The sequence below is a fragment of the Nomascus leucogenys genome, chromosome 6 (assembly GCF_006542625.1).
Source record: "Nomascus leucogenys isolate Asia chromosome 6, Asia_NLE_v1, whole genome shotgun sequence".
NCBI lineage: Eukaryota > Metazoa > Chordata > Mammalia > Primates > Hylobatidae > Nomascus > Nomascus leucogenys.
Genome location: NC_044386.1, coordinates 76,095,656 through 76,123,386, shown reverse-complemented (window position 1 = coordinate 76,123,386; position 27,731 = coordinate 76,095,656). Strand labels below are relative to the sequence as shown.

General features: G+C 47.8%; 1 protein-coding gene across 2 annotated transcripts in view; it reads left to right on the top strand.

Moving 5' to 3' along the window:
- The window catches only part of OCA2 (OCA2 melanosomal transmembrane protein), a 333,437-nt gene that overhangs the window by 218,108 nt on the left and 87,598 nt on the right, over nucleotides 1-27,731 (top strand). For both annotated transcript variants that reach the window (XM_030813816.1, XM_030813815.1), the window contains 2 exons: nucleotides 18,109-18,202; nucleotides 24,961-25,054. In XM_030813816.1, coding sequence (XP_030669676.1) covers nucleotides 18,109-18,202; nucleotides 24,961-25,054 — 188 coding nt within the window. The remainder of the gene's footprint in view (nucleotides 1-18,108; nucleotides 18,203-24,960; nucleotides 25,055-27,731) is intronic.

Below are 27,731 nucleotides of genomic sequence, written 5' to 3'. Positions count from 1 at the left end.
CAGAAGCCTGGTGAGCACTCCCCATGGCAGGACACAGGACAGGGGAGAGCCCTCTGTTCTTCTGACTCTGAGGGCCTCCCCCTTCCCCGCAGGGAACATCCCATGCAAGGGGGTCCCAAGACATCCCACCGCCCTGTATAGTATTCTGAACAATGGCACCCCCGGGCTGGAGCAGCAGGCCTGGCTGTGTGGGGAGAAGGGCAGGCCAGGCTCATGCAGCGCTGACCTTAAGCGGATCTGCGAACCTGCATCCCTCGCTTGCAGCCTGGAATTTAGTTTCTGCCTAGGTTGGCCCTCTAGTTGCCTGGCTGTTGTTCTCCTTCCAAGGCCTGGGTGTGGTAATCCTGAACTAACTCGGTGGCTGTTGTTATTTTTTTGGTGAAGTTCCAAATTGGAGAACTCTCGCGGCTGTTGTCAAATGTCCCGGCTATGGCCCAGCTGGCACCACCTCTCCCCGCGCCCCAGGCAGGCTGACGCCTTCTGGCAGGGCTGCCCTTACCCAGTCCTCAGCTTCATCTTGTGCATTCATCCTGTTCTCCAGGGAAACACAGTCTACAGGAGACTCCGCACTGTCCCAGCCAATGAGGCCACAGTTGCGGACCGAGCGCAGGACCCTGACACAGCCTCCATCCGTGCTTCCTTCTGGCCCTGCGCTCACAGCTGAACCCCACCTCTGGGGGGCTTTGAGGTTTGCACCCAGATCCTTTCTGGGACTGAATTAGAAGAGCCCTAGCATTGATGATTTAAGTTGCTCCTTTTTCTGAGAATAGGACACTTTCACAGTTTTGTTCCATAAATTTTTATGACTACCTAAAATTTAACTTAAAAAAATGGAATCAGAGACAATAGTACAACAAATATCCATATGTTCACCACGCAAAGTGAGAAAGTGTCAACATTTTATCGTCTTTGCCTCAGAATTTGTTGTGTGTTTTATTAAGAAATACAATGTTACAGATAAACAGGCAGCTCTCTGTTCTTGCCCTGGAGTCTCAGGACCGTCTCTGCCCTCATGAATGTGGGTCCCATCCATCTCTGCAGCGGCCGCTGTGGGGGTCCTGAGGGTGGGATGCTGGCTCCTGTGTGTCCATAGGGGCGGAAGCCACATACAGCATGACCGCAGCAGCCACAGGGTGCAGAGGCAGACACACAGCTCTTCAAAGCCCATGCATCTCCCCTGAGTGACTGTGCCACGCTAGCATGAGGTGTCTGCAGTGGCCACATCATGTGAGGGACATGGGGAGCCACTGGGGTTTGCTGCCTCAGGCTGGAAATGGCATGCAGTGACGGTCACAATCCGTGGGTGGGAAGGGGACACGTGGCCCTTCCCTGGAGCAGGGATTTGCAAAGTGGGTGGGCGTCAAGGTCTCTCTGCTTTCCCTCACTGCCTTCTCCCCTCTTTTCCTTTGAGTGTCTTTTCACCACATTTTTTTAAAAGCTGTATTGAAGTCATTGACAAAAATCTGCACTTGTTGAATGTATAAGTTTTCATGAATTTGGACATATGTGTATACCTGTGATACTATCACCACAATTGAGGTACTGAACACATGCATCATCTCCATACATGTGCTTATGTGTATGCATGTGTGCTTCATGGTAAGAACACTTAACACCCATCTGACTTCTTAATACACTTTGAAGTGCATGATACCATATTAACGCTAGGCACTGTGTCATACCACGGCCTCTGGAATGTACCTGTCTGGGAAAACTGAAACTCTACCCATTGAGCAGCCTCTGCCCATCCCCCTCCCTCCACCTCCGACAGCCACCATTCTACTCTCCGCTTCCGTGAGCGTGACAATTTTAGATTCCATACACGATGGAATCAGGCGGTATTGCTCCTTCTGTGACTCGCTTATCTCATGTAGCATAATGCTCTCTGTGTTCATCCATGAACGCAGGATTTTCTGCCCTTTTAAGCCCGAATCACCTTTCATTGCATATATATTCATATACCACATTTTCTTTATCCACATGTCCATCAGTGGACATGCAAGTTTTTCCCATGTCTTGGCTATTCTGAATAATGCTACAGTGAAAATGGGAGTACAGCTATTTCTTCTTCAAGAGCCTGATTTCTGTTGCAGGTGGTTAGAGGATATGGTCTATAGGATTTCATGCTTAGAAACCCCCAGAACATCATCTGACTTACCATGTGGCTGTTTTTCTCCAGCTGCACGCCTAAAAAGCTGCGTGTCAGCTTCTGCACACTGCAGCTGCTTCGGTCACTCCGTGTTTGGCTTCTGCCCCTGCTGACACACAGGAGCCAGGATCCTGCCCCAGCTCCTCCCACAGTGGGCTGCAGCATAGGTGGTTATGACTTGAATTCATGAAGGCAGCTCCCTGATGAGAGGGAAAGATGAAAACAATCCTGGGGCCTAAGGGAGGAAAGGAGCTTCACATTTATTTATAATATTTTTTTCCTTAAAAAATAAGCAAAAAGGAAATCCTGCAGCAAAGGAGATGAAATGTTCAAATTTTCTCAGTGAATGTGAGCAGTTAACATACATATATATCGCTCATATAATGTGAGCATTAACATACATAAGCATGTCATTGTGTTGTTATCCTCTCTAGATTCACTTATCTGTTTTAAATCAATCTGTTTTGATACAGCAGAGAACTTTGTTAATTGGTTTGTTTCTCCTTGCACTTCAGCACGTTTTTGCATTGTTTACTTTGTGATCATATTAGGTGTTAAAGGTTCATTATCTAGTAACTTCACAGTGGCTGGTTTCTTTTACCTTGTGTGAGGTCTCCATCTCTGCTCTGAGCCTCTGCCAGGTTTATCTTTTTCTAGTCCTTTATTTATTTATTTTAAATTCTTTTTCCAATTGCATTTTTAAGCAGCATGGAAGTAGATTTTTAAAATTCAAAGCAGATAATCTTTATCTTTTAAGAGAATAGTTTAACATGTTTACATTTATTGTAATGACTTATCAACTTGAATTACCATCATTTCATTTTTTAATGCTTTTTCCTTGCTAATTCTTTTTTTTCACCATCATTTCCTGACTTCTTTAGATTGATACATCATATCTCCCCACCCATCAACTGGTTTTGAAGGTACTGATTTTATTTCTAGACCTTTAGTGGAAATCATTCTGTTTGTAATGCACATAGTGGTATCAACATTTCAAACAACAGTTGCAGTGAACAGAACCTATTTTAGTTAGTTTAAGATGAGAAGGAGTTTATCTAGGGACAGTACATAGTTCTTGGAATTTCTGAGAATTTTTCAACTGCACAATGGGAATGGAGGGTGGCTGCCCACAAGCCCCCAGCTTTTGCAGCTTGGCATGAGTGCTCAGGATCACTGCTCTGATGCTGGCTACTGAGTCCAGGGACTTCTGTCACCCTGCTCTTGAGAATGCCTTGTCACACCTCTCCTCCAAATTCTCCAGACTGGCCTCTGGAGCAGGCATGTCTGATTGGAGGAACCCATGCCTGTTCTAGCTGCAATGCAGGTGGCAAAACTGTGTTTCCGGCTTCTGCCTTGGAGGCCTAGAACTCACAAAACAGAGCTCCGAGGAGGCTTCAAAGCCTTTCTTCATCCCTACCTCAGTGCCTTCTCCTCGATGCTTCTGTGCTTCCTGGTGCAGAGCCTTGCTTGCCCTCTGGGTCCCACAGTACTGTGCACCTACATCCACCAAGTCGCTTGACAAGCAGATTGTCAAGAGTGTCTGCAGCTGTCTGCAAATTCCAACTGTTTGTGTTTGTAGCCTCATTCACTAGCATTATACCTGGCACCAAGAAGATATTTAGCAAGTGTTTGCAGATGAATAGGAAAGTGAACTAACTGCAGTAGATTAATTGTCCTGGAATATAACTGTGTCCGCCTCCTCCCTGGTCTGCCATCCTCTGCTACTCTGTTACTGAGGGAGCTGGACACCCCATGCTTGCTGCATGTCTCAGAGTCGCAGACCCTACCTGTGCACCTCCCTCCTGCCAGACCACCTGCCATTCGAGACACACCCTCATCTTCATGACGTGGTGCCACCTCTTCAGCACGATGCTGGGGCTCTTGTGCCTTTGACAGTGCTGTTCTTTGCCACTGGTAACAGCTGTCCCTCTCAACTCCCTCCTTCCCTGTCCTGGGAGCCAGCCTCACCAACCCACAGCCCTCTACATTGCCTGGGTGGGAGCTTGTCCTTTCTCTGGATCTGCCTTCCCTGTGACAGCCTCTGGGTATGATGGGCTGCCCTCTGGGTGGAGGTAGGGTGTCCTGCTCAGGCCCCTAGTCGTGTAACGCAACTCATTTGTAGTAAATCCTCATGTCTACAGTTTTCTCCCACTGGTTCTGGCTTCTGACAGATGCAGTGATAGGAATGGCTCTTTGGGAGGTGATCTGGGTTTCCTGCCTACAGACGGGCCCCTTTGACTGGGAGGACCTTTACACTGCACAGCTGTGGAGTCCTCTGAACCTAGGGAGTGACCAGGAGAGTATGTGGGTGGCAACGGGGGTCTAGTTCAGGCCTGAGATCTTTGCAGTCATGCGTCCTTCTGCACCTGCTGCTGATGTAGAGAGAAGGCAGTGCTGCCTCTTCACCATCCTGTAACGTTTGTGCCCTGGCCTGGCTTATGTAGATTTACAGAGTTCAGGCATCTGAGCTTCTGCTGTAGTTGGCCAGCCTTCTTGGACCATCCCCAGGGTTGGCTCTAACCAAACACCCTTAGAGTAACTGGTCCTCTCTGCACCCACTCGGGAGGCCCGCTCAGTGTTCAGGTGAGAAATGGACAAGGAGACCAAAGAACATTCGTGGAAATGCATCAGGAGAGACAGGTGTACCTGCAGACACAGCATGAACACAGAGTACAGTGCCTGGGCTCTCGCTGCCCAGTCAGCAGAGCTGCCTGCCTTCCCTGCCTCCTCACCAGCTTCTGTCAGATGCAAAAACACACCTCTGGCTAGCATCATTGGCCAGGTCAACAGGACACTCTTCACTGGGGATTTTAACATGAATAGAACCTTAAAAAGGGTCAGACAGCGGGCAGGTGCAGTTGCCACCTCCAGTGACATAAATGCAGGCCACTGCGTAGGTGGGGAGAGCTGGCGGGAGCCTGGGCTGTGTGGGGCGTTTCAGAAGCCTTCGCCTGGTATTCCAGGGAATTGAGTCTCGAGACAAAACAGAACCCATCTCTTCTCTGATGGCATCATCTCTCCAAGCGTATCTTCAGCTTCCGGTTGTTTCTGCTATATTTGCATTGTCAGCTAGGAGCTGAGAGCAACAGGTGAACTCTGTTCACATTTGTTCAGGTTATTTCTCTTCCTATTTCTTTTCTTGGCATGGAGATGTTTAACCAATATTTCCATACAGGGAAATCCCTTTCACACCTGCTGCCCCTTCTTCCTTCCTCTTGCCCTCTTGGTGGGCAGGCGGCCTCTGTGGGCAGTGTTCTTAGGACTCCATTGCGTGGTCCTAAAGACCGAGTTGGAACAGCTGAGAAACAGCATAATGACTGAGAATTCCCTGACAGTCTTTCTCCATTTAAACCTTAACTTTTCAACCTCATTTGCTTGAACAGGAAGAATTCTCAGGCAACTTTCAAGTTAAAAGGTTATTACTCTTGTCCTGAATGTTGAATTCAAAGGCTGGTAATTTATGCACATAAATCTGTGGATTTCCTTTAACTGACTTGTTGGCACTCATCATTATCTATGCTGTCACCCAGCCTCTGGGTGGAAGGCAGTTTCTCAGGCATCTCCTTTCCCTTGCTTTCTTTGCAGTCTCGCCCCATCCCACAGCCCTGCGGGAGGTATCAGGGCAGACATCCTGGGCTGTCACACCTGGCACAGGAGAGCACTCTTTCAAAGGGTGTGAAAGTCAAAAGCATTTTGTTTAAGCTTTAGCTTTACAATTTTTTTTAAACTTAATCTCATTTTTGTTTTAACTCCTCCTGTCCTGACACATCCAGAAACAGAATTATGTGGAGGATCAAACCCAGCCTGGCGGATTGCAATTAGGTTTAATAACATGAGCAGTTGGCACTATTAGCAGCTCAGGTTCTGCAGGAGGTGGATCTGGGCTTGAATCCCAACTCTGCCATTGTGCAAGCTAAGGAGGTGCTAGAGTTAGAGAAACAGAAATGGGAGGAGCACAGAAATGCCGTTTTCCCCCATTTGCTTGGTACTGAGCCTGATACTGATGGGCTGTGTGGGTTACAAGTCTGCCCCGGACAAGTGCACAGTGGATGCCCTCTGGGTGGTTGGGGAGCGGCCTCAGAGGGGCACTGCCGGCCCAGAAGTGAGGGTCTCCCATCTTCCATGGTCCACAGACCAGCCACTATGCAGCCGGACCCCAGCTCCATGGCACCCTGTGAAATCTAAGTGGCACATTTAGGGGACCAGTAGTGTGAGAGAAGATTATCCACTGTGTCCCACCGACACAATACAACAAATGATAAATTATGAGGACACTCAGAGATTTAAGCACAGCACAAAAAATAGTTTCTGGAACTAAAACCTGTAATGTTTTCAACAAAAAATATTGAATAATGAATTGAAGAAAAGCAAAGTGTTAGGCCTGAGTTGCTGTGCATGCAGTCAAGTGAGAGACATATGTGCAGGTACAGAACAAAAGCATAGAGAAGCAGAGTCATGAAAAAGGGTGAGAGATTTGGAGGTGAGACCCAGGGGACCCAGCGTGGCCATGATAGCAGTTCCAGAATGGGGAGAAGAAATGCATTGTATTGAAAAAGCACAGTCCTTCACCCTCAGATGGGGCTTGGGCACTGGCAGCATCACAGCACTGGGAACTTCTAACAGGTCAGGGTCTCAGATGCTCAGACCTTTGAGTCAGAGCCTGCATTTGGACAAGGTGCCGGGTAACCCACTCCACACATTGGCATTGGAGAAGTGCTGGTCTAGGACCGGCCTGTCGGGAGGACTTGTGCCCCTACCAGCTATAAATAGCTCTCCCCTGCCTCACTGCAATCCATATCTCAGCTCTCAGAATCCCAGTGAGGGTGCAGCCTTCCCCATGCTTACCTGAGGCACTCGTACACCTTCACCAGGGGATCTGCCCGGAACTGCTGCTGGGTGGCTGCTGTGTCCCACACAGCCAGGAGCCGACTGCAGCATCCCTCACCTGTGCCCCAGGCAGCTCTGCCCTCCTCCCACTGCTGCTGTGTGCTTGCCATGTGCCTAGGCTACCTCTACCCCTGCCCAGGTAGTTGCAGCCTCAGGGGACCTCTCTTTCCTGACCTGTCAGGTCAGCCCTGCCAGCCTCCCGCTGATGGTTAGTGCCTTCTGGGCCAGCTTCCCAGGCCTCTGAGTCAGACCCATTGTCTGGGCCAGAGGTCAAGCAGTGAGGACCGTGTGCCTTCCGGCTGTCACACAGCAGAAAAGAGCTTCAGATGTATTTTTAGATGAATTATGATGTTGTGATATTTAAATTTAAAAGTTTACATTTAAAAGAATGATGGGATGCCTTTGTTTAAGAATGTGGATATAGACTATGTCCTTGGAGACTATTGTAAATTGGAATGGCAAATTTGACATACGAACTTAAAATGTCTGAGGAGGCTGGGTACGGAGGCTCATGCCTGGAATCCTAGCACTTTGGGAAGCCGAGGCGAGTGGATCACCTGAGATCAAGAGTTTGGTACCAGCCTGGCCAACATGGTAAAACCCTGTCTTTACTAAAAATACAAACATTAGCTGGGCACAATGGCACACGCCTGTAATCCCAGCTGCTCAGGAGACTGAGGCAGGGGAGTGGCTTGAACCCAGGGGTCGGAGGTTGCAGTGAGCTGAGATCGCACCACTTCACTCCAGCCTGGGCGAAAGAGTGAAACTCCATCTCAAAAAAAAAAAAGGCCGGGCGTGGTGTCTCACGCTTGTAATCCCAGCACTTTGGGAGGCCGAGGCGGGCGGATCACGAGGTCAGGAGATCAAGACCACAGTGAAACCCCGTCTCTACTAAAAATACAAAAAATTAGCCGGGCGTGGTGGCGGGCGCCTGTAGTCCCAGCTACTCGGAGAGGCTGAGGCAGGAGAATGGCGTGAACCTGGGAGGCGGAGCTTGCAGTGAGCCAAGACTGCGCCACTGCACTCCAGCCTGGGTGACAGAGCAAGACTCCATCTCAAAAAAAAAAAAAAAATGTCTGAGGAGGTCTACTCTTTTTTCAAAGTTCTTTGGCACTGGGCAGGCAGCGTGTCCCCTTGTATGGGTGCTGTGCACTGTGCATGCCTCTTGTGCCCTGTCAGGCCTCCAGCACTGCCCCTCCTTCGAGGCTGATGACCATGCTTTCTGTCCGTGAGGACTCGAGGCTGATGACCACGCTTTCTGTCTGTGAGGACTTGAGGCTGACGACCGCAGTTTCTGTGAGGACTGGAGGCTGACGACCACACTTTCTGTCCGTGAGGACTCGAGGCTGACAACCACAGTTTCTGTGAGGACTCGAGGCAGATGACCATGCTTTCTGTCCGTGAGGACTCGAGGCTGATGACCACGCTTTCTGTGAGGACTCAGGATGACCAGCTTTCTGTCCGTGAGGACTCGAGGCTGATGACCACGCTTTCTGTGAGGACTCAAGGCTGATGACCACGCTTTCTGTGAGGACTCGAGGCTGATGACCACGCTTTCTGTGAGGACTCGAGGCTGATGACCACGCTTTCTGTCCGTGAGGACTCGAGGCTGATGACCACGCTTTCTGTCCGTGAGGACTCGAGGCTGATGACCACGCTTTCTGTGAGGACTCGAGGCAGATGACCACGCTTTCTGTCCGTGAGGACTCGAGGCTGACAACCACAGTTTCTGTGAGGACTCGAGGCTGATGACCACGCTTTCTGTCCGTGAGGACTCGAGGCTGACAACCACAGTTTCTGTGAGGACTCGAGGCTGATGACCACGCTTTCTGTCCATGAAGACTTGAGGCTGATGACCATGCTTTCTGTGAGGACTTGAGGCTGATGACCATGCTTTCTGTCCATGAGGACTCGAGGCTGATGACCACGCTTTCTGTCCATGAGGACTTGAGGCTAATGATCACGCTTTTTGTCCGTGAGGACTCAAGCCTGATGACCACACTTTCTGTCTGTGAGGACTTGAAGCTGATGACCACACTTCTGTCTGTGAGGACGTAAAAGCAACCATGTGGGCACTTCCCATGTGATGCCGTGGCCACCCAGTGCATCCTGCCCGCATTCCAGGTGTGTGGGGGCATGCTGGCTCCCAACGAAGACCTGTGCCTTCACCCAGGACCACACGCCACTGTCCTCCCTGCATCATTTATTCTTCACTCTGCTGATCATTCGCAGGAGGATCCAGACTTGCTGCCGTGTCTCCAGGCCTTCCCGCCACTCCCCTACTTCCTCAGTTTCCTGTAGCCAAACACTTTGAAAGGGAGTCTGTCTTGCCACCCTCTCTTCGTTGGAAACTTTCTTCACTTTTTCTTGGCTTTACTGCAATTGAGTTTTTCTTCCATAATCCATGGAAATAGTTCTCTCCAAGGTCACTAAGGACTAGTGCCCGCCCTCGAGACAGACCCCCTTGGAACCTGGCCAGTCAGCAACATGACATGGAGGCCACCCCTCAGAATCTTTCCCCGCCTGACACCTCAGGTACTCCTCCTCCCAACAGGGGGCTCCTCCTCCTCACCTCCTTCCATGACCCTCTCCATCTTCCAAGCCCAGAACCCTGGAATCAGCTCTGACCTCCACTCTCTAGACTCACAGGTGCAGGGGTCTCATCCGAGCACTTACTCCAAGTGCCATCCACAGCAACCTCTCCTGGGATGCTCCCCAGAGCCTAGCCCAGGGTGTCTAGCTGCCTCTCCATTTCTCTCCTGGGGCATTGCAGTTGTCACAGACTTAATGTGTCCCAAACTGAAATCCTTATTCCATCTTTCCCCACTCTTCCTTGCCCTCATAAATCGTGACTCCATTCTCTCAGTTGCTCAAGCCCCTGAGGCTGAGAGCCAGCTAACACCTCACCTTCTCTGACACCCCATGGTCAGCTGCCCCTCAAAGGTTTGGAATCTGATCCATTCTTGCCATCTACACTCCTGTCCCCTGAGGCCCCAGCAAGGACCACATGCCCTCCTGCTGTCACACAGTGGAAAAGGAGCTTCAGACGTATTGTTCCCAAATACATTCCAAATTGTTCCTTTTGTTTCCACTCTTGCCCTACTCCTGAGAGCCTATGGTCCACAGAGGCACCCTGCTTTGGTATAGCCCAAAGTCTTGGCAGTGGCCTGCACCTCTCATAGGCCTGGCTGCTGCTTCCTCCCTGAGCTCATTTCTTGCTGCTCTTCTCTCTGCTGATTTCGCTGCAGCCATAGCGGCCTCCTTGGATTTCAACCTAGCAATCCCACTGCTGAGTATATACCCAAAGGAGATGGAATCATTCTACCAAAAAGACACATGCCCTTGCATGTCCATCACTATGCTACTCACAATAGCAAAAACATGGAATCAACCTAGATGCCCATCAATGGTGGATTGAATAAAGAAAATGTGGTACATAAACACTGTGGAATACCACACGGTCGTAAAAAACAATGAGATCATGTTCCTTGCAGCAACATGGATGGAGCTGGCGGTCATTATCCTAATCGAATTCACCAGAAATAGAAAACCAAATACTGCATGTTCTCACTTGTAAGTGGCAGCTAAATATTGGCTACATATGACACAAAGAAGGGAATAATAAACAGTGGCATTTTCAGAAGGGAGGAATGAGGGATGACGACAAGGGTTGAAAAACTACCTAGCAGGTACTATGCTCACTGCTTGGGTGACAGGAACATTTGAAGTCCAAATCCCAGCATCACACAAGATATCCATGTAACAAACCTGCACGTGTGCTCCCCTGACTCTAAAATAAATTGATTATAAAGGCTTTTGCACTTTGTATGCTTTCTGAGATTCTCTTCACACAGATCATTAGAGCTTGGTCTTGCTCCTTCACCTTTCATTGAGTTTTGCAAAATTGCTCCTTCCCAGTGCTAAATTGACAACCTTATCCTCCCTGTCTCCCTTTTTGCTTTATTTTTTTCCCCATAACACTTAATACCACCAAGCATACTGTGTATTTTACTTATTCATTATTATTTTGAGCTGCTTAGTTATTCAATGTTTGCTTTTAAATAAAATTATACATTCATAGAGTTTAAAGTGCTAAATCAGCCTGGAATTCTTGTTTAAAAAATAGCACCTTTATAGCTTTCATCATGTTTCTTTTTCTCACAGAAAACCTTTTTTATCCTTTGCCACTTTTTATTTTATTTTATTTTGTATTTTGTTTCCTGAGTGCCGCTATCTGCCATCTTTTTTCCCAAGCCCTGGGGTCTTTCCATCGATCTCATGTTTGTGGAGGCAGTGGCTTCCTTCTGTTCCTTTCTTCTTGTAAGAATGTTGGTATAGACTACATCCAAATTTCATCAGGAACATTGATCTGTAGTTTTCTTTTCTTGTAGTGGCTTTGTCTGACTTAGTATCAGAGTAATGCTGGCCTCATGGAATGAGTTATGAAGTATTCCCACTTCTTCATTTTTTGAAACAGTTTTTGGAACATCGGTATTAATTTTTCTTTAAATGTTTGGTAGAATGCACCAGTGAAGCCATCTGGTCCTAGACTTTTCTTTGTTGGGAATTTTTTGGTTACTGATTCAGTGTCCTTACTAGTTACAGATCTAATCAAATATTCTATTTTTTCATGAGTCAGTTTTGGTAGATTGTGTATTTCTAGAAATTTATTTATTTCACATAGTTAACACAATTTGTTGGCATGTAGTTGTTTATAGTATTCTCTTTTAATCCTTTTTATTTCTGTAAGATTGGTAATAATGTTTCCACTTTCATTTTTTATTTTAGTCATTTGTATTTTATCTCTTTTTCTTAGTCAATCCAGATAAAATTTTCACAATATCGTTGATCCTTTCAAGGAATCAGCTTTTGGTTTTATTGACTTTCTCTATTTTTTCTATCCTTTATCTTATTTATCTCTTCTCTAATCTATCTTATTTCCCTCGTTCTGCTAGCTTTAGGTTTAGTTTGCTTGCCTTTTTATAGTTTCTTATGGTGTGAAGTTAGGTTATTTATTTGAGATAGTTCTTCTCTTATAATATATGCATTTACAGCTATAAATTTTCCTATTAGCACTGCTTTCATTGAATTTCACAAGTTTTAGTATGTTGTGTTTTCATTTCTCTTTGTCTTAGGTGTTTTCTAATTTTCCTTGTAATTTCTTCTTTAACTCATTGATTGTTTAATATTTGTAAATTTTCTCTTTTTCCTTCTGTTACTGATTTCTAGTTTCATTCTATTGTAATTAGAAAAGATATTACATATTATTTTAATCTTTTAAAATTTATTGAAAATTGTTTTGTGCCCTACATATGGTCTATCTTGGGGAATATTTTATGTTTCCAATTTTTATAGTAGAAATATCTATTTCTCCTTCAATTATGCCAATTTTTGTTTCATATATTTCCATGTTCTATTTTTAGGTGTGTAAATATTTATAATTGTTATATCTTCCTTCTGTATTGAATCATTTATAAATATATAATGTTATTCTTTGTCTTTTGTAACCTGTTTTTATTTAAATTCAATTTTGTCTGACAATAATGTACCCACCTCAGTTCTATTTTGGTTACTGTTTACATATAAAATCTTTTTTCTTACTTTTAACTTATTTGTGTCTTTGTATCTAAAGAGAGTCACTTGTTAACAAAATGTGTATAGATGTATCCTGTTTCTTATCCAGTCTGCCAATTTCTGTTTTGTTTTTTTTTCTTTCTTTTTGGAGGCAGAGTTTCACTCTGTTCCCCAGGCTGGAGTGCAGTGGTGTGATCTCAGCTCACCGCAACCTCTGCCTCCCAGGTTCAAGCGATTTTTCTGCCTCAGCCTCCTGAGTAGCTGGGATTACAGGTGCCCACCACCACACCTGGCTAATTTTTGTATTTTTAGTAGAGACGAGGTTTCACCATGTTGGCCAGGCTGGTCTTGAACTCCTGACCTCAGGTGAACAGGAGAATTTAATCCATTTATAATTAGTGTAATTTCTGATAAAGACGGAATTACTCTACCATGTATTTCTTTTCTGCATATCTTAGACTTTTTGTTTCTCAGTTTCTCCATTACTGCCTTTTTTTTATGTAGTTGATTTTTTGTAGTGTACAATTTTGATTACCTTGTTTTAACTTTCTGTATATTTTAATAGTTATTTTCTTAGTGGTTATCTTGGAAATTTCAATTAACATCCTAAATATGTAACAACCTGCATGAATAATACCAAGTTAGTTTCAATAGCATACAGACTATTTAGTCCTTACTTCCTTTACAGTTCAGTCCTTACTTCCTTCACAGATTACATCTTTATTAGCTGAATGCCTATTAAATATTTTTCCTGTCTCTTTCTCTCCATCTTCTCTTTCTGGAAATCCTATAATGCATATGTTGGTAGATTTGGTGGTGTCCCACAGGTCCTTTGGGCTCTGTTTATTTATTTTTTTTCTTTTACTTTCTGCTTCTCAGGCCTAAAATTTCTTCTTTTTTTGACATTTTAAATTTTATTTATTTTTTTAAATTGTGGTAAAACAGATGTAACATAAAATTCACCATCTTAATCATTTTTAAGTGTACAGTTTAGTATCATTAAGTAAATTTACATTATTATACAACTATCACCATGATCCATTTCCAGAGCTCTTTTCCTTGCAAAACTAAAACGCTGCACCCATTAAAAATAATTCCCCATTCCCTAGTCCCCCAAGGCCTTGGCAACCACCATCGTACTTTCTGTCTTTTATGAATTTAAATATTCTAGATAAGCCCTGATAATTTCAAACGTCGTATCTTCAAGTTCACTGATCCTTTCTTCGGCTTCCTCAATTCCGCTGCTGAACTCTTGTAGTGAGGTTTTCATTTAAGTTATTATACTTTCAGGTCCAGAATTTCTATTTGATTCCTCTTTATAATTTCTGTCTCTTTAGTGATATTTAAATTCTGTCTGCACATCATTTTATTGATTTCCTCTAACTCTTTGCCTATGGTTTCCTGTAGTTATTGAACCTCTTTAAGATAGCTGAATTAACATCTTTGACTAATAATTCTAATGCCTAGACTCCTTCAGGGATTATTTCTGTCAATTTTTTTTCTGTGAATGGGCCACACTTTCCTATTTGTTTGTATGTTGTGTAATCTTCTTTGTTGAGAGCTGGACATTTTGAGTATTATGTTGTGGTAATACTAGAGATCTAATTCTCCCATTCCTCAGATGTTGCTGAGTCTTGCTCGTTGAGCGCTAGAGCCATCCATTTATGACTTTTCCAAACTTTTTTTGAAAAGTGTATGGTCATTGAAGTTTTTCTTCTATTATCTCTATAGTCAACTAGTAGACTGACAAAGATTTCCTTAAATTTCTGGCTCCTAACAAATGTGTGTGTGTGTGTGTGTGTGTGTGTGTGTGTGTTAGAGGTGTGTGTTTGTGTGTCTACAGAAATAATTACTGCCACTTTAAATTCCCTGGAAGCTGTTCCATCACTTGGAGGTTGAAACAATGGCCACCCTCTGTGCTGGCCCCTCAGTGATCAAAACAGTGGCCAGTAATCAACATACACAACCTCAGTTTTTGGAGGACAAGGTCATTATTGCCTGCTCTGATATCAGCAAGTCACATCCTAAACATGAGCTGCCACCCCCACAGCTTCCTGCCACCCCCACAGCTTCCTGCCACAGGGAGAGAGATGGGGAGTGACAACCACTATAAAAAAAGCCAAAATTCACCAAAACCCTTTTTATCAGTCTTTCCTGTGGTTGCTGAAGGTGTTTGACTACACTCTAGACTTCCAAAATAGTTACTGTTTAAATTGAGTTGTCTCCCCAAAACATATGCTGAGGTCCTAACCCCAGGTACTTTGGAATGTAACCTTATATGAAAATAGGGCCTTTACAGCAGACACCAGCAGGGCAAGGAAGGACCCTCCCCTAGAGCCATCAGAGAGCACCGCCAGGCTAACACCTGGTTTCACACTCTCGCCTTCAGAGCCCTGCGGCAATGAAGTCCTGTTGTTTTCAGTACCCAGCTCGTGGTGCTTTGTGACAGCAGCCACAGGGAGCTCATACAGTAGCTTCAGACAGTTCCTGCCAGTTCAGTCATCCTTTAGGCAGAGGTGGATTCCTGGAGCTTCCTGCTCTGCCATCTTCTGTGCTGTCATTCATTAGTTTTAAATTTTTCTCTGTCTGCCACTGTAAAGCAAGCTCTATGAGGGCAGGGATTTTTGTGTCTTATATTTACTATTCCATCCCTTGTATCTAGAGCAGAACCAGACACAAAATGGAATATTCAGAATAATTATTGACTGAACTAAGAATAAATGAGCATAGACAAGATAACATGGTCCCATCCAGTGGAGGAGGGATAAGTGTTAAATGCAATGATGAAAGTAAGCTCTGGGCATAGTGTGTTATAAAATAGCAGCCACATTGAGGAACTCAGGGAGACTTCTCAGAGGAGAGATGCCCAAGCCTCTTATGGGCTGAGCGGGAGGCTACGTGAGGGCAAGAGTGACCACGTGCCTAGGTGGAGACGTGGGCATGGGCAACTGCACAGAAGTGGCAGGTGGTGCTCAGGTCAAGGCCTGTGAAGACTGGAGGGTGTGAGGCAGAGGACAACCTGGCAAGGGAGGGCTTGCCTCAGATTGAAGGGTGTGGAGTCAAGTCAGTTGCATGGGCAGACTTCAGAGGTGGAAAGGTCATGGCTGGCTGCATGGAGGACAGAATTAAAGGGGCAAGTGGTGCATCTATGTTGTGGGAAGGGAAGCTTGATCAAGGCAGAGCCTGGGAGGACAGGCCACAGAGCTGCGGGGAGATCCTTGGGCTCTGGAGTTTAAGGAGCTGGTTCTTATCAGAATTGCAAATCCCAGAGAGGGCTTGCTTTGAAAACAATGTCAGAGCATACTTTTTGAAGCAATCAGCCTGTAACAGAATGTGGCACTTGTAAGTATGCAGTTTGGAACTTGGGGTAGGTTTTCTCTGGCTTTGGGTGATGGACCTCACAGCATAGGAGCACTTGCTGGAATTTCGGCATCACTAAGCTTGAAGACATTGCCCCCTCCCTTGATACTGCAATGCCCCCACAAGGGCCCAGGGTCCTGTGCTTAGTTGTTCTGACCCTGTCTCCTTGTTCCGGGTGGCATGCGCCATTCTGTAGGGTGGAGGCTGGCTTTGCACCGACAGCATGGTGCTCAGTGCCTAGGGGCCCTGTGGCCTCACAGTGACGTGTGTGTGTTAGCTCTGCTCATTGATGACTGGCTGTTGTGAGAAGTTGCACTTCGCTCAGTCCTCCAAAGAATGAAGACATCAAGTCTAAAGGTGCCTCTATGATAATTGCGTTTATCATAAGACAACAAAAGCAAAGCTTGAAAAGTGCCTCAGGGACTCCACGGGAGCACCCTGCTGTCAGGAGTTTCTGATTCTGCATCAGATCGATAGACGCAGAATCAGATGCTTTTCCTAGCGTGCTACTTATTTCTCTTCCAGTGTATATTTGACGCTACTGACAACAAAAAATTGAGCTGTTCAACATGCCCCTTGTGACCCAGCAAATATGAAGGGCTCCTTCTCAGACCCTGCAAGGCAACTCTTGAGAACCAGACCCAGGGCTGGTGGAGACGTGTGCAGTAGCGGGCACATGGGTCAGCGGCCTGGCTGCAGCTTCCTAGTCTGGACTCTGCTGGGGCTGGGGGGACCCTGTTCCACATGTCCTCCCCATGGGGACTCCCCAGGGCAGCAGCAGTGCCCAGGCTCCATCTTCTGTTGTGGCCAAGAGCCTGAACCTCCAGAGGGGCATGCAGAAACACAAGCTCTTCTGTCCAACCCACCCACATTCCATTGGTCAAAGGAAGCCACTAGGCAAGCCCAGAATCTGGGGTGGGGAGGAGGACCCACCTGCCCCAGTGGGATGCAGCAGAGGGCACACACGAAATCCTGCTGCAGCGGTCAGGAGCTGAGAGTGAACGGATCTTCCCAAGCAAGCCCTAAGGCACCTCTTTCATGACACTGGGGGACTGAGCACCCAGCAGAGGGTGGCTCTTTTGCCCCTTAATTCTCAGCATCAAATAATATTGCACATCACTGACATCTCCACACTGGGGCCCACTTTCTGTTTGTGTTTTTGTGTATTGTTTTCCAGATCAGCCACCATTGGCGCTCTCCTCCTCCTGCTGCTCTTTAGAGTGGTTGACATACGCAACTGCCCGAGGTGGCGGGCCCGGAGGTCTCTCCTTCACACCCCGTGAGCTCTCTGAGGTGTCTGATGGGGACAACACAGCTCTCCATACTCCAGAGCCTCCCGGAGGCAGGCTCAATGGCTGTGTCCTTCCCAGCTCCTTCTAGCAACATAAGCCGAAAGGAGGCATGCTCTTTGAACACAAATTTCTTACAGAAACTTTGCAGTCACTGTGTTTCATTGATAACAATAATGCAAAGTGCATCAACGTCAGAAAGGTGCACCAGAGGCTGGCACGGCTGACTAGAGAATGGTGCTTCCTGGCTGTAGAATCTGGTACCTGTTGTCATGCTGTGAATGTTAGCAGGCTCAGGGTGCCTGGCAGGGAGCAGCCGTGAGAAGTGGCTTAGCACAGGGGACCCAGCGTGCAGTTTAGGGTCAGGGGACTGTGTGTGAGTTCCAGCTGGGTTGCTTTCAAGGTCTGTGCTCCTGTGCCTCTCTGCATCCTGGTCTCCTCATCTGTCAAAGGAAGGAGTAACAGCACACTTGAGGGACGTTGAGGATTGAAGATGACGTGTGCATAGTTAGCACAGCACTCCAGGGTTCTATGAGCTCTGTTTTAATGGCCGCGTTCTCAGGCCCTGTGTCAGACTCTATGTGCCTTTACCCCGTATAAGAGCCACAGCAGCTGGCGGGGCTCAGGACCAGGAGGACCAGTTGGTGGCAGCTGGCATCAAAGACATACAGATGAGTTCAAACTCAAGTTTCTGTGGATTCCAAAGTTTACTTTGGTTTCTTTCCACAAATCCTATGCTCCTTAGAGTTTGAATGCTGAGAAAGCATGTGGATTTTCTAAATTGGTCACAGTATGGCAGCTTCTCTGAGCTTCCATGGGACGTGGCATCAGTGTCCTCTTCCTCCACAGATTCCTGTGCTCCTGAACCTGAGCCATGACCCTGAGGTTGGCCTGCCCGCACCGCCGCTCATGTATGCCCTGGCCTTCGGTGCCTGCCTGGGAGGTAAGGGGCTGCTGACTGCATTGGGGGTGGGGGTGCACGCCCACACTTTTGTCCAGCCCAAAGCGACACTTAGTGTGTATCAAATTAAAAGCAAATGAAGGAGAGTCTGGATGATTTCCTGAGTGGACACACATGTTCAGCTTTGACGGAGCAATTCCAGAGCAACTCTGTTCTTTCCCATTCTTTGCAGAGCTGCCCCCAACTTCCGGGGCCCATTGCCTGGGGATGACTGGTTCTGATGCCTCCCAGCTAATGTGTTCCCACCCTGTGCCCGTGTGGGTCGTGCTTAGGTTTAGAAACAGATTTTGAATCAGAAGCCATCCTCAGTTGCAGTTCTCTTTCTCTCTTAGTCCCTCTGTAAGCAGTGGAGGGAGAAGTGGGTCAGCTAAAAGTAGAGACTCTAACCCATAAGAGTGGGAAGAAAGATTAAAGGATTTTTTTGGGGTGGGCATTGTACTTTGGAGACAGTGAGGAGTGGATTAGAGAGAGTGTTGGGAGAGATTGACCTCTGGTGACCAGACACAGGGTTGTGGATGCAGTTGCTGTGGAGAGAATCTCACATCTAAGAAGCCTGATCACCTTTGGGAACACAGGGGGATTGTGAAGAATCTTAGATCAACACATCAGATACACTTTAAGTCTTTATTCTTATATCCAGGTATGCTTAGATAATCCAGCTTTCTTTGTTCTTTGATTGATTTCTGACTATTAAATCAATACCTCTCTGGTTAGTTTATCTCCTTGGCTGAAAAGGGGGATTAATGTCCTTCAGTGAAGTTTCTGTAATGTCAGCGGACAGCTAATTCATGTAAGTCAGTGACTGATGCCTCAAGTTCTTCTGAGAGTGTAGAACTGTTGAAATTGCCCCTAAGAACCAGTCCCAGGAAGGCAATGCAGAGCTACATTTAACATCAACAATAAGGAACAGGATCCGAGGACACCTGGAAATGCATCCCCTATGAGGATTCTGTTCATTTGAACTTGCTGAGCATCTGCTATACCCTGACATTGTAACAGACAGTGAATTCACTCCCCTGCTGTCGAGTGGGGAAAATGTTCACCTAAACTAAGATTACAGCATAGACTGACACGTCCTGTATCGGCGGTGTGCCCTGAGTGCACGGGGCCCCAAGGAGAGACTGGAGACATCGGAGGAGGTTCTGCAGACAGGGAAGTTTGAAGCCAGGTCATACAGAGTGAGAGGCCTCGTGAACTAATTTGGATTTCCCCAAAACATGTAGGATCAGTGTGGAGGAGATTTCTCTAGGAGAGACATCAATGTGTGCCATTTATAGGCTAATTCCTAAAATAGGATTAGACACTTATTAACTGAGCACGCTTTGGAAGCAGGGATGCAGTGAATACTGAATGTATTCAGTCTTGGGAGCATTTTAATCTAGTAGCTCTGGCGATTGAAAGGCACCTGTTCCTGGCACGGCAGGAGTGCGGTTGTGTTGGGAGTTAACTCTACACTTATTCCCTCAAGGCCCTTTCTCATTGACTCAAGGTTTGGCATTTTACAGAAATTATGGTAAAATATATGTAACCTAACGTACCATCTTAACTGTGTGTAAGTGCACAGTTGAGTGGCATTAGGGACATTCACAGCATTGTGCAGCCGTCACCACCGTCCATCTGCAGAGCTCTTTTCACCAGCCCAGGCTGAAGCTCTTTCCCCATGCAACACCAGCTTCCCATCCTCCAGGGCTGGCATTCTGAGGAACACTTTAAATAGAAGTTTTCATTTGGTTTTAGAAATGGCATTTGCTCTATAAATTGGAGGTGATTCACTGGATACTTTGAAACAACTTTTTTTTTTTTTTTTAACTGGTCTGGCCCCAGTACTTTTTGGTTGCTCTTTTCATGAAGAGCTAAGAACAATTCAAATAAGCCTTCAGAAAAACCTGCCTTCGCCTGAGTTTCCTGGAAAGCAGAGGTGGAGGCAAGTGCACATGCTAAGGTGTTACTGGCAGGTGCAATCCTGAGGCAGAAAACCTGTGGGGAGGAAGTGAAGTGAGCGTGGAGAGTGAAGAAATCTTCCCTGCTGTGGTTATCTAGAGGCTGTGGGCAATCCAGGCAGCATGTGACTATTTTCTCAACAACTCAGGCAGCACGTGGCTGTGTTCACACCAACCCAGGCAGCACGTGGCTGTGTTCACACCAACCCAGGCAGCATGTGGCTGTGTTCAGATCAGTCCAGGCAGCATGTGGCTGTGTTCACACCAACCCAGGGAGCATGTGGCTGTGTTCACACCAATCCAGGCAGCATGTGGCTGTGTTCAGACAGTCCAATCCAGGCAGCATGTGGCTGTGTTCACACCAATCCAGGCAGCATGTGGCTGTGTTCAGATCAATCCAGGCAGCACGTGGCTGTGTTCACACCAACCCAGGCAGCATGTGGCTGTGTTCAGATCAGTCCAGGCAGCATGTGGCTGTGTTCACACCAACCCAGGCAGCACGTGGCTGTGTTCACACCAACCCAGGCAGCATGTGGCTGTGTTCACACCAACCCAGGCAGCACATGGCTGTGTTCAGATCAATCCAGGCAGCATGTGGCTGTGTTCACACCAACCCAGGCAGCACGTGGCTGTGTTCACACCAACCCAGGCAGCATGTGGCTGTGTTCAGATCAGTCCAGGCAGCATGTGGCTGTGTTCAACCAACCAGGCAGCATGTGGCTGTGTTCACACCAACCCAGGCAGCATGTGGCTGTGTTCAGATCAGTCCAGGCAGCATGTGGCTGTGTTCACACCAACCCAGGCAGCATGTGGCTGTGTTCACACCAATCCAGGCAGCATGTGGCTGTGTTCACACCAACCCAGGCAGCACGTAGCTGTGTTCAGATCAGTCCAGGCAGCATGTGGCTGTGTTCACACCAATCCAGGCAGCATGTGGCTGTGTTCACACCAATCCAGGCCACACGTGGCTGTGTTCAAACCCTAAGCCTGCTGCTTTCCTTAGGTTATATCCAGGTCTTGAAGGACTGGTGGCTCTTCAACTCGCCGAAGGGAATGTCCATGCATAGAGTTAATTTATATGTCTCCTGTCAAGTGGAAAATATCACTGTTCTGAGAGTGTGGCCTATTGAGTGGAATGTATACTGCAGACATAGGAGTTACCCTGGAGATTCGATCCTTTGTGTGCAGTGTTCGTCAAAAACAGAGCCAGGCACGGTTTTGAAAATGCCCTTGTTCTGCCTCTGGATCCATGCGTTGTCTTCCCATTCAGGATTACCTGGGTGTGCCAGGACAGGCAGGGCTGTTCATGTGCAGGCCTGACCCCCCTGTGCTTCTCCGTCAATGGAAACTGGGAGACAGGGTTGAGCTGGGGAACTGACACCTGGGGCCTTGTTCTGCCCACCACATGGAGCTCATGCGACATGGAATACCCTTAAAACCCCACTGGTATCTTATTAAATGGCTGCAACATTATTGGCATCTGAATAATAGGCTCACATTCTTAATCTCATGTGAACCCCACAACCACCCCAGGAGATGCCGGGAAAGGTGGTGACGGTCCTCATAAACACAGAGGAAGCAGACTCCCTGCATTTCTGCCCCTGCCCATGATAGGGAGGGATGGGCAGCTGGGTTTCTGGTCCTGGCCAGGGACTGGCATAGGGATGGGCAGACCAAAGCCCATATGGAGTCCAGGTGACATGAGGGAGTGTCTTCTGTGGGGGAGGGAGGAGCTTCTGATAATGATTTTCCTGGCCCTGAGACCAACCTCAGGAGACACAGGGGTCCCGCTCCCTCCTCTGGCCACAGTCATGTCTGGATGCATGGTGAGGAGATGCCTGCAGCATCTGCAGCTCGAGTGTGGGCTGGCTCTGCGTGTTGTTGGCAGGCGGCAGAGTGCACAGGTGCAGGGAGCAGGTCCTGATGGTGCCACAGAGCTCTGCTGTTGCCGCGTCTGGACTTGGACTTGTGCCACCTGGGACTGCCTGTCCCCAGGAGGTAAATGCTTCCTACGGCTAACACCGGCTGGTTTTGCATCTTCCTGTCCCTACTATCACAAATACCTCAGTTAATATAACAGAAATGGTGGTGGATTTGCTCAGCTTACAGAGCTTAGAAGGTTTGAGACTTCAACTGAGGTCTTCTGAATTTAAATCTAGCATTCCTTCTGTTGCACTGGCGGACACCCTCTATTTCCAATACGTCTGTGCAGGACCTGCCAGGGCTGACCCATAACCTCCAGGCCTCTCTCCAGGGCCTCTCCATCCTCCTTTCCAGAGCCTCCTCTCCGTGGCCTCCTGTTTTTGGCCTCCTTTCCAGGGCCTCCTCTCCACTTTGGTATCAGCCTTGCTTGTCTCATTTTGCTGACCAATAAGACAGGAGGGGCCTGTGTAGGAGCCTTTGCCATAGCCTTTGCCTTTGTCATCAAAATGTGTTGTTGCCAGTTCTCCTCCCTGCCCTCCTGCCTTAGATGTGGCTGGGAAGCCATCCTGTGAGGGGAGAGAGATGCCGAGAACAGTGGAGACCTGCCTGACAGTAGCAGGCCTAGCACCAGCTCCCCACTGTCTGTCTCCAGGCTTCTCCTTATAGGGGAGGAGGTGGTCGCCCACGTGTCTAAGTGCTGTTCATCAGGTTTCTGTTGCCCATAAAGCATTCTTTAAATAAACAGGGCTCTGTGCGACTTCACAAGTTGATGTCCTGCCTCTCAGGCTATGAGTCTGTGAGAAGGCCGAAGGACTTCTGCAAGGGGATGGCTGAGAAGGAGGGTCCTCGGGGAGGGAGGCCAGGCAATTCAGACACATCCGGTTGCAGGAGGACCTCTGGGGGAGAGCAGCCCCTCTGGTGTCACCCACACGACACTCCTGAGAAGATGGGTTGATGTCTGATGTCTAAAGGCTGAGCAGTCACCCCCATGATATAAGCCAGCCCTGCCCTTGTCTGTCCTCAGCTGCATCTCCCCTTCCAAGGAAAGAGCTGTGTCCACAGTGCTCCCCACTTGCCCCGCATCCTCACCCAGCCTTCCTCATGCAGGCCCCAGGTGGTACGCAGCCCCTCCTCCAGATCCTTCAACATCCTTTCCTCCTCCCCATTCCTTTCCCTGAGTCCAGAGTGCTCAGGACCAAAATAGCCTCCTGAGCAGCTCACCTTGGCAACCTGCAAAAGGAAATGGAAAGATCCTTCTGTTTCCTGGGAAGTGGTCCCTCGCAGATCAGGAATCCATGCCCACAGCAGACAGGGTGAGATGCTCTCCACCTGGGCAGGACCTGCCTGCAAAACTATCATTTTAATTGGAAAATGGGCATTTTTTCAATCACTAATCCTTAATGGGAGAGAAAATAAGTGGAGTCTTTTATTTTCAGCACTCACACAAGTTGCTGAATGTAAACTTGGACCATGGGTTGGGCTCCACTCATGACGTCCTGGAATTAGCAGGGTTTAGGGTGCAGGCTGATGCTGTCCTGGTACCCAGGTGTGTTCATGGGGGCCGAGCAGGGCAGGGCCTGCTGAGGAACATCAGCTTCTTTGTGGGAAGAGACTTGTCAGACAGTGAGAAATGATGGCCATGTAAGATGGCTTGGCAAGGGTGTGGAGTCTCACTGGGCAGGTCTCCTGGCCAGGGAAGGAGCGGGGTTGGCAGGCAGGACAATGGGATGGAAACGTTGGTGCAACAGTGCCCAGAGGGGGCTGTCTGGGCCAGCACTGCTCCGAAGACTCACATATTGCAGTTGCTCCAGGCCTTTCAGACACTGCATGGCTGTCTATGGAAAGGCCTGGGGCAGCCTGAGCCCCACCTCTCACTGATCTTCCTCTGGAGCCAGAATGGTTCACCATCAGGACTCGCCACTTCCTGGCCTGACACCTGGGCACACTGCTCACCCTGTCTGTGCTGTGTCTTCATGGGGACGTGGGTCCTCCACCTGCTCTGTTATTCATGTTGTCCAGCCTCTGAAAGGTCGCTCCCTTACACTCACATGCTGTAGGCAGCTCCAGGGCAGTGTTGCACAGTTCACCTACCCTCCATAGAAGGAGAGAGAGATGGAGATGGAAGGTGACTCTTCCTCAACTGTGTGTGCACGGACATCAGGACTCAGATAAACTGGCTGAGCCTGAATCACGCGCCTGTTTGTGAACACTGACCACGATGGCTGGGAGTGACGGAGAAGGCTCCTGGGCCTTCCCTGGGTGTGAGTGTGTGTGGGGGTTGGATCTCATGACCCAAGTGGCCACCTTGGCCCTATTGCTCACCAGGCTGCGAGGATGGCATGCATGCATGTGTGCACAGTCATAAAAGCTTACCCAGAGAGGCGTTTTCTGTCAAGGAGATGCCATTGGTGAAGACGTGAAGGAAAGGGGTTCCACCTGGTTGTTTTTACCTATCCTTTCATCCACTGAAAGAGTTTCCTAGTGTCTGGGCCTGGAGTCCAGAGGAAGGTGGTTCCTGTCTGAGACTGTATTCCCGAGGGACACACATTCTGGGCTTTGCTTGTTGGCCCTGCTTGTGTTTTTCTCTAAAAGACACGCAGCCCCACAGTGACTTGCCCATTCTCCTTAGCTTTCCTCCACTCTGTTAAATACAACAGCCATGGTCTTATCCATAAATGAATTATGGTATTTGCAATCAGTGAGCTTATTTTTTGCTTGCGTGTGTGTGTGTTTCCAGATATTTACAAAGCGGTCACTTTGGCTATAAAATAATCATCAAATCAAAGCCTGTGAGATGATCTAAATATTACAAACCAAAGAGAACAGAAGCTTACCACCAAGATGAACTGGGATTTTGTTTTTAAATTTTGACTTTAGGTAACGGGACACTGATTGGCGCGTCGGCAAACGTCGTGTGTGCAGGGATCGCAGAACAGCATGGATATGGGTTCTCCTTCATGGAATTTTTCAGGTACTTTTAAACTCACTTTAAGTTTTCTGTTAAACTGTCTAGTTCCTAAGTTTACTTAATTAAAAAAAAACACATTAAATGCTAAAATAAGCATATTTTTAGCAAGTAGAGAGACTGTGGTGTAGGGGAGATTAGCTCAGAAAAAAACACATTAAAAATTTATTGCTGGTGGCTCACGCCTGTAATCCTAGCACTTTGGGAGGGCGAGGCGGGTGGATTGCCTGAACTCAGGAGTTCGAGACCAGCCTGGGCAAACATGGTGAATCCCCAACATGGTGAAAACACACAAAAAATTAGCTGGGCGTGGCAGCATGTACCCGTAATCCCAGCTACTCGGGAGGCTGAGGCAGGAGAATTACTTGAACCCGGGAGGTGGAGCTGAGATCACACCACTGCACTCCAGCCTGGGCAACAGGTAAGACTCCGTGTCAAGAAAAAAAAAAAATTGCTGGGATTAGCTCCATAACACAGAGGATGGTTCAGACATCCTGGATGACTCAGGTTGAGTCAGGGGGCCAGGAAATGACTGTGGGCTTGCCAGGTCATGTGGCTGTCCTCTTCAAAATTCCAGTGGGAACTTGTGCCCTGACTGTCCACGAAGACGGTGCTGGATTGCACAGTCCCTGCTAGCAAAGACTCCATAATGTTGCATACTGAAGCCAGGGTGGTGGAATGGGGGCAGCCTGGCAGTGGCATCCCTCCCTTGTGTGGGCACCTCTCAGGACGACTGCACAGAGATAAGGCCCTCGGTGGGGGCGTCCAGTGGATGGATGCCTGCAGAGTAGAGCCTGCTCTAGGAGGAGCTGGGTCTGCACTGGGGCCCTGACTGCCGGCACGTCTGTGTGTGAGTCACACACTGCCCATTGCAAACAGGTGAGGGGGCAGAATGCAGGCTGCAAGCCCCTGTCAAATGGTGCTGTTAAAATGAACTTCATTCATTTGGTGTCGAGCAAGATTTCTGTGGAGTTCTTTGTATATTCGCATGGGGTGTATGCACAATGATGGTTCTCAGAACCAGCCTCGGGTAAAGATTTGGAACCTCAACTTTGGCTGAGTGGCAGAGAACCCTGTAGCCAGTGGAGACGGCGATCCCAGCACCAGGCACTGCTGCCTGGGGCTGGCTTGGGAACAGAACCCTGGCCATCATACCCGGGTGAGGACCCACACACAGCAGGCTCTTTGAACACTAGCACGCTGGCTTTTGCCAGACTTATTATATTGGCCATTTCCATGGTTCGTAAGAAACTAGTAAAACCTGGTAATTTTGCTGAGGCATTAATTTGAATGACACTCCTGGGTGACTTGGGTGTGAGTCACAGGGGACGCTGAATGTGCATCTCCCAGTGGGACTCTGGGCATATCACTGACCCTGCCGCTAAGGGACAGGGTTCAGAACTTAATGCCTGACCCACTTCTTTCTGTGTGGACTCTCATCTGCCTCTGCTGAGCATAAAAGAAATCACCCTGTCAGTTAAACAAGAATCATCTTAATGAGAACAGCATTTATTACAGCAAATATAGCAGTGGCCTTTGCAGGGTGACCTACCGCACACTGCCGTCTTCTCATCTTTGCTCTATGGTCAGTGAGGGTCAGACCCAGAGCACAGCCAAGAGAGGGGATCAGAGACAAGCATGCTGAGTGGGCAGCAGGGGGAGATTCAGTTCACCTACCAGCTCTGCCTCCTTCATTTGGGCCGGGCTCCTAACTTCTGCAACGCTGGAAGGCCGTCATTCTCACGTCCTCCATCTCCTCTTCTTTGGTTGGCCAAGCGTACCATACAGTGGCCCCTCTACTTCCTGGCAACCCATAGGCTGGATTTCAGAGAGCAGGAAAACCTCATAGCTTTTTGCAACACCAGTTGGTCTCACAAGTAGGCATGGGAGGCCTGGCATTAATATTTTTTTAAAAAGAAGGTTTTTAGGGCAACCCCAGTCTGATCTTTTCCCAAGTAGCACTTCGAAATAATAACCAGGGCATCTGCCCAGCTGAAAGGGTTTGCGTCCACTCCACCCGGGACACGTAAAGTGCCTGAGGTTCAGCTCCAGTGGGTGATGCATGTGGGCACTGAACTTTTCACCCTGGGACACGTAAAGTGCCTGAGGTTCAGCTCCAGTGGGTGATGCATGTGGGCACTGAACTTTTCACATAGTTCTTGCATTTGGTGTGCAGTGTGTGACACACATATGCGTGTGTGTGTGTGTGTGTGCAGTTACTGTGGTGAACGGCTAGTATGACAGGGAGTCGGTGGCCTCAGAAAGCTTGGGCAAGACTGCCAGTTGTCTCCCTGAAAGCTCATTAGTCCCAGCCTTATGAATCACATGCATCTTCTTGGATGGAGAGTGTGTCCCTGTGGTGAGTGGTCAACAGAGTTCCTTCCTTGTTTTTGCCTGGTTCCAGTTCTTCCAGCTCTGACTATCCTTCTTGCCAGGTCCTTGCTGTGCAGAAATCAGAACAGTTTTTGCCCAGGGAATGGTTATCTAATTGTGGTAGGGCCTTTATTTGCATGAATTGCTTAATTTGCAATTGCACATGCACTAATTCGACTTTTATCTAACTCAAAGATTTATTTTCATAAAAGGGGGCTTCCTGTGATACACAGTACAGAATGTTTAAAAAAATGACTGTTTCTCTCATGATGTAGATAAGTATTTAATGGAAAATATGTAAACGAATAAA